Genomic DNA, 7,698 nt, shown 5'->3' on the forward strand with positions numbered 1-7,698 from the left:
TTTGAGAAAATTCTAGTCCTTTATTACAGTATTTACACACGATAGATAGGTTGGCACACACACGGAAGGTTCTGTGACAGTCTACTAAACGCCTCTGTCAAAAATGGATTTCCTGTAAATCTGTTGGCGTACTTGGCGTGCTTCCGTTTTCGATCTTATCTGATGGAGTTTCCGTGACATTAAAATGAAGTACTTCTTCCATTAGTCTTTGGCATGATTGTAGGTATTCCTTAAACCAAAAAATCCCAAAATAGATCAATTTCAGTTTGTTTGTTTGAGAGGTTTTTTTTTTTTTCATTGTAAAGAAAAGTTCTATTTTAAGTTAGATTGTTTTTTTTCTTGCTGATTACATATCAAATGACCAAAAGGCGGGCCTCTTGGTGCAAAAAAAGGAAAAAAAAGGAGTCTTTAAACAAGAGATAAATGTGTGAAAAAACCACGCGTTTTATCAAAGTTTGCGCAAGGCTTTTTCCTTATTTGCTCTTTGCAAAACTTTATTTGCACGGCACAACTGACCAGTCATTCCAAACACTCTTTAACTTAGAATGTTTTTTTTTAAAATTTTATTTCATCCTTACCGGTTCGATATTTGTGAGTCCTTGTAGGAATGATTCAAGTTCTCCGCTTGTCCACAAGCTTTTTTGTTCTGTTGTAGCGAGACCAGCAAAAGCCGCGCAAATAGAAGACGCAGCCAAAGTAGAAGGCGGGTACATAAGAAACTTCTCATCTGAAAAACAATAAAGGCGGAATTTAAGAGAATTAAAAAAAAGGCATTTAGTGATGAATAAAAATATAATATAGTCAAAATACAATGAAGAAGATAAGTGGAAAATAACAAGAAAAAGGGGCTAAAATAGATGAATTCAGTGTGGCATGCATTTTAAAGTAGTTAAGGTTTGATGGGCAGACGCAGACAGTCTTGAAGACCGAGATATAACCCTTATCTTTGTAAGGTAAATAGATAGGAAGCTCGTCTTACCAGTACAGCATAAAGCGATGAAAGTCGCCGCATGCTTTCGGATCACGCTTTCATTGGGTAGGGAGAGGCGGCTAAAAATCTGCTCTAGAAAATCGTAAGGAGTAACAGCTGACAAGTCCCATTTAAGTTTCCCAAGAACTAAAATTTCCCAATCCTATACGAATAAGATAAAGAGAGGAAAAAGGTTAGCTTAAAAGAATGACGAAAATCGCGTTTTCTGGGAATTAGTGGGAAATACACTTAGCCGGAGATAGATTGACAACTCGTTGAAATCAGCTGCCAGACCGCAAGCACACGAACATTGGAGAAGGAATGAATGAACATATTCCTAAAGCGGTATTTCATATCGTATACTTACCAGTAATTCCTGACAAGTGATGGAATTATCTGTATAAATACACAGCTTTTCAGCCGATAGCGGTGATGTCTCTTTAAGTTTGCTTGCAATAAACATGCACACAGCGCCAAGCAGTTGAAGCTGGCATTTTCTGGTTGGTACGACCGATAAAAATCGGTCTAAATAGTTCACTGCCAGTGGAAAGACCTCTTCTTCGCACAATTGCTCCTCGCACACCTGGAAAATCCATAATTGAGACAAATCTTAGCACCATCATCACATCGCAGTTCAGCAAGGGAAAATAAGCATTTACGAAGGAAATACGTGTTCTTATTTACCTCTAGCATCCATGTCGTAACCATTCGCCTCATGCGAGGCTCAATCTCCTTCTGTACAATGTTGAAGTATCTACAGCTGGGAATGTATTTGTCTTCGCAAGTCAGTAAATTACGCAGAACACGATCATCTTGAAGGAGAATTGGATCTTGGTATGCGTACCGAACTCGAGGTCCCTCGCAGCACAACAGTTCCATGCTAGATTCGATGCTGACAGCGGAAGTCAAAGCGCTACGCTGATATGGACAGCGCCGGGGATATAAAGTAAGCCAGTTTGCAGTCGCAGGCTTTGATTACAGCAGCAGATACTTCACTGGATGGAAGGAATGCCGCTGAATCTCTACCTATTGCGTGTGGCCTCTTCGCGACTGACCCCCGGCGCAATTCAGCTCCGCTTTCTAATGTACTTGCGCCAGGTTAGGCGCAGAAAGAACCAGAGATCTGGGATTTTGTAAATTTATAATTGACAACCCGTCATTAGGCATATGCACACCGACGTCTCTACGTTGCTGGGTAGATTTTCCACTTACGCTAGGCAACGTGCATTGTGACAGCTTCCTGTCTTTCATTTACTGACCAATGAGCGAGTAGCGGCACGGACGTATAGAAGAGTATCTTTGACCGCAAAATCCTTCACTGGACCGGAAACGATTATGAAGCTATCAAACAATCTAACCGTGAGGATTGAAATTTTATTTCGATTTCCCGAATCTTTTGAAAGTAAAAGTAATCCGATATGTTCTCTGCATCACACGATTGACTGGTTGCTCTATCGATTTCATAAACGCTTTTTTTTAAACTTTAAAGTTGAACAAGGTGGAGCTTAAGCTTACATGCCAAGCATTCCAGCACATAAAACCAACCGCCCATGACCGACAAAATGAGTGTTGACACCTAAGCGTTTTTGTAGATCAAATTTCAATGAGTTTTTATCTGCTGACAGGTTGCCAAGTATATTTGCGTCTCGGATTTTCTCTTCCAACCGCTGACGTGTCGTTGATGCTCTGTAAGAGAGATGGGAATAAAGGCACTTTGCGGGAAATTTATTGGAATTTTGTCTGTTGCGCAAGGATTTAAGAGAGTGTTAAAAGATTTTATTGGCTAAGTAAACTTTTCAAAAGGTCACGGATGATTAGTAGTGCATTGTTCTAAATATACCCAATGAAAGAAGCTAACTGAAAACCTTCTTTAATCCATGCTACAGTTCATAAACAGACGAAGATTATCTAAATATTCAAGTTCAAGTTATTAAAGATTTGAAGTATGCATGGTTAGGACTAGATAACATTTCAACCAAGCAAGTTCACAAGGATTTAGAAGTGCGATACTCTGCGGTATTTGATTGACAGTTCATATTTCAAGTTAACCAAGAAATTTAACCGATATCTACATTTTCTTGGAAACTGATTCGTGTTAAATAGCGGCATCGTACAAAGCCATGTAACTTATGGTAGCAAAAAAATTTATTTCTATTTTAGAACCCTAATATGTAAAAAATGTTTAGATTATTCAGCACAAATGCCCTCATGGCGTTTTTGTTTAAAAGTGCAAATCTGTATTGATTTTTCGGTCACCGCAGGTCAATAAAACAATACAACACAAGGTACAACAATCTAACAAAACATACTAGGAATGATTGATATACTCTTCAGGCGTTAGTATGGGCTCGATTTGAGCTAAAAACTCCGTGAATATTGCGTCTTATTCATGTAACACCATACATCCTATTCAAAAATACTATTCAATTCCATACCACGAAAACTTAATTGCCTCAAGAATAAAACAATGAAATAAGCATATTCACGTGTTTATCATGTTGATTTCTCTTTTGATTGTCTCTTAACCTCAGTGGCTTTACGTAATTGAAAATTTGCACGTATAAATTTTCTCTTAAGGAATAACATGCCTACTGCGTCTACGAGTTAAACGCAATTGACCCATGTCACTGTTGTTTTGTCAAACAGTTGAAATCGTGAGGTAATGACCTAGCAACATGTCTCTTGCCAATTTAAGTACCACTGTTTTAAGTACGTCGATAACAAATAGAACACAGCTCCAATTTTCGAACCACAGATCGGTAGCCGGTAGGCATTTGATATCCCTGGATAATTCTGATCTGTCCGCTTAAAGGGAGAGAACATGAAAACAACAAGCAATTGCGCTGAGCAAAACGCTCTTTTCCTGTTTCTCGTGCATATTTAGTTTCCGACTGATCCTCTTTCGACAACAGGAAATTTATAATGAGTGAAAGCTGTTTTCCGCGCCAGGGGAGTAAATCTGTATTGTGTTATCATTTCCCACGGAATACTTTAGTATGCACTTCTTCGTTTCGCCAGATAACAGAAAAAAATGACCTTTCACCCTAAAAACAGCTGGAAAACCATCTTTGTGTTGTTTCTAACTACTGGCGGATTTTTCACGGCACTACAAAATTATATATCTGAGGGAGGCCAATACACGTTCGGATGTTTATCAGTGGGCACCAGCTGTACTGCTAACAGCTCGCATAATAAGCAATCTCGCATCCTGCACGAGAACATAACATTAGCCGTTGGGGCGGGTCATCTTGTCTCGACTGGCCACTTAAGAGGGTCCAAAATAAAATAGCTTGCATTGCGTGAAAACTATCTTTTCCACGAAAAACGAGGTGGTCATCTTTATTTAGCGCTGTAGCTCACAAGGTATGAGGAGAGTAAAACACAAAAAGTGAAAATCAGGGAACTTTCTGACAAAACGACAAATTAGGACATTCAGAACAAGAAAGCAATGCAAAAACTTACGGCTAAGACGCTGTTTTGTGGGCATTAAAAATACACCTCGAAAAAAATGTGGCGAAAGTGATATGGATTAGAGGTGTTTAATTACCAATGCTTTCAGCAATAGATATGACGAGAGGTTACCGAGCTGATAAAACGATCTTTATCATTTCTTTGACGGAACACTTTCTGGCAATTAATGTTGCTGATGAAATAATTGTCTTATCGAGAACTGGTACATAATATATCACAAACCAGGAGACATATGGTTTTGTTGTTTTTTCCTGCTGCTTAATCCGCGCGGGAAAAAACAAATTTTTGTCCAGAAATGGCTCAAGTTGAGCATCAAAACAAACTGGTACCCGTATGTTCCCAGAGCAACGAGTCAATTAGTTATATCAATTTTGGCAAACAGGAGGGCTTCATCGCAGCGTTATCAATATCGAATGGCAATCGATCCAAGGCGTTGATCAAGTCAAATCCCTATTTCAATACGAAGGAACGGTTTTCGATTTCATAGTTGTACATTCAATATCTGGACCACCTTTCATACCAACTGGATTTGAGCTTTTGAGATATAACCGCGACTACGTAATTTCCATTCTTAAATTTTTATCATTGAAAAAAACCGAACCCAGGGAATATTTTTAACTTATGCCGAAAATAAATTTAAACCCATTAATATTGCGGTGACCTTGGTGGGCAATGTTGTTATGAAACACGTGTGCAAAGAGCTTTTCGCGCCACTTAAGTTCTGGAAAGCCTCTCGTGCGCATGCGTGTCATTATCGGTCGCGCAAAGTCCGCGCAAAGTTGTTTTAAGTGGAGTTAGCCAAAGAGCATGCGCAACAACTTCAAGAGGTATATCGGGCAGGAACGACGTAGACAAATGAACTTCAGCATTGACGATTAGGGAACAACTATCAATTAAACCTGCTTTGATCGCTGACTTCTTTCTGCCATTGCGACTTTTAGGGCCAGCTGTAGACTGGGCGGATGATGGTATCCAACGGATAAATCCCTATTCATAGGATAAGTAATAGCAAAACGTTATGCACCATCCACCGGATAGAGATTTATCCACTGGATAGGGTTAACCAACCTTCGAACAACCGGCCGGGCCTGGACTTTGAACCCAGGTGAATGAAAGTCAAATGAGCCACTCTTCCTACAATAATTTGCGATATTGGGCAGTCATTGAACTATTGGGGAAGACAAACTTTTGAGTATGATGCCGATGCCAATAAAAGTGGGGCTACTTTGGTGCAACTGCAATATTTTGCACTTGAAAGAGAAACGTTGCTTGCCTGCGCATCTGTTCGCTGTCAACGTGCCACCTTCACGCATACTTCATGTTTCTCTATTTCTGTTGACTATTAAACTGTACTATTCTTTGATATCAGACAAAAAAGAACCTATAATCAGCTTTATTAAGGAATTTTACAATTGGGTTGAATACGTCTCTCAAATATTATATTTCGTGAACTTAAGATGAATTCCAAACTGATGATATCGTTACAATCATGGCTTAGAACCTCTGAGCTGACATAGTGAAGGTCAGCTTAATTTTGATTGCCGTGGGAGCTGAGGTATTGTCTAAAACAGTAATAACGAAAATCCGTAAAGAAAACAACTTAGATTGATTGAAGGAATTCACCTTCACATGAAGTCAGTTTAGTTTTTTTTTATCTCGAACTGTTCCTTTCAATGAGTTACTTGTCTTTTCCCTGCTATATGTAGTAACACGTCAGAAAATAACCGTTCAGTCATAGTACGCCAAATGCACTTTTTGAAAAGCATTTCAGATAACCATAGTCGCAGCGTCGTGATGGCCATGAAAATATTGGAATTCTAATCTTATGTTTCTTTAATACGTGGGGTCAGTGGCCAGGAGCCGATTAAAATAATGCCCCCTCTAAAGTGATTAATAGTGAACTGCAGAGAACCTTTCCAAACGTAATAGCAGTCATGTATTTTGGATATAATGGTTTAGATAACAAAGATTTAATATAATACGATTACGTACATACCGAGCATTGGAATTTTATTGTTGTTAGTAAGATTGATAGAGGGCCAGCTGGATTATCCGAAGAGTTTAGTGGTTATGATTATTTGTTCGAAAGGCAATAAACAAATTAGACAGTGTAATTATATATTTAGATATAACTTTGGTCCAATTTAATTATTGAGTCGTGAAAGCAATCCATTCAGAGAATTCTAGATTCGTGAAATTTCTGACTTGACCTGCACAGGCGGACAAATGCGTACGCACTCGATCAGAGCATGGACTGGGCTCATTAGCTGAAGTGAAATAAATTAGCCATTATTCCAAACCCTGGATAATTAATTGAAATGCCGAAATGTGAACTTGCCGACAAAAAACTCGTCGAAAAATGAAGTCTCCGTAGCTGATTCACTGCTTCACTTTAAATCTTACCCTTCTATGGCGTTGGCTCGGTGTGCCAGCTAACACCTTTGGTCAACTCGCCGACCTCTTCGGTAACCTCGCACGCGTCCTTTGCGCTACGTGCGAATAAAAGAATAAAAATAGGGCATTTGAGATTTTATTTGTCTGGTTCACACAGGCTACTGGTTTGCATTAACTGCTGTTTGTTAAACGTACGATGCTTTTGATTTAATAAGTCAAGACTCAAAAACTTTACACATCCTACACTTACTCAAGTGTGTTTTTTTAAACCGCTAACCTGAAGCTGTTTTTTAACCGGCAGCTATCGTTAAGACCGTTAAAAGAAAGAAAAAGAATCTAGTATAAAAATAAATACTTAACGCCATAAGCACCGAAACTAAACACGCTAAATTATTGCTTTGTTTCCTTCCTGGCTGCATTTTCCTCAACCTTAGTAACCAGAGTTAAAATCGCTAAGAATCTTTGAAAGGGTTTTGTTAAATGATTTAGACGGCGAATTTCGTAATTCAATGTGCAATCGCTCTTTAAATCCAAAAATTTCAAAACGCGTAATATATCATTCGCTGCGACCTTTCAGTTGACCCATCTGAAATGGTAGAGCAAAATATTCCTATTAGTTTATCAGAATCGAGCAAACTGATTGTTATAAGGGTTTCTGGGAAAAAAATGATTGGAAAACAATGACACTCGCAATATTTTGCACACGTTACACTGTAAATTTGACTGCCGAGTTTGTTCTTCATTTTTCTATATAACCCGTTAACAGATTGGGAAGACTGAATAATGTCTTTTTTACCCGACGAAAAACTGATAAAAGATCGAGAAGTGACTGGGGATGAGTATCGTTGAAAGAGACTGGGAAA

General features: G+C 38.7%; 1 protein-coding gene across 1 annotated transcript; it reads right to left on the reverse strand.

Moving 5' to 3' along the window:
- On the reverse strand, nucleotides 1–2,230 carry LOC113677260 (G1/S-specific cyclin-D2). The gene is made up of 5 exons (XM_027194045.2): nucleotides 1,655–2,230; nucleotides 1,338–1,553; nucleotides 980–1,133; nucleotides 579–727; nucleotides 1–229 (listed from the first exon to the last, which is right to left on the reverse strand). The coding sequence occupies exons 1-5, from the start codon at nucleotides 1,847–1,849 to the stop codon at nucleotides 98–100; spliced, it is 846 nt and encodes a 281-aa protein (XP_027049846.1). The 5' UTR covers nucleotides 1,850–2,230; the 3' UTR covers nucleotides 1–97.
- Between the last annotated feature and the right edge of the window lie 5,468 nt (nucleotides 2,231–7,698).

Source organism: Pocillopora damicornis, chromosome 2, assembly GCF_964200805.1.
Source record: "Pocillopora damicornis chromosome 2, jaPocDami1.2, whole genome shotgun sequence".
Classification (NCBI taxonomy): Eukaryota; Metazoa; Cnidaria; class Anthozoa; order Scleractinia; family Pocilloporidae; genus Pocillopora; species Pocillopora damicornis.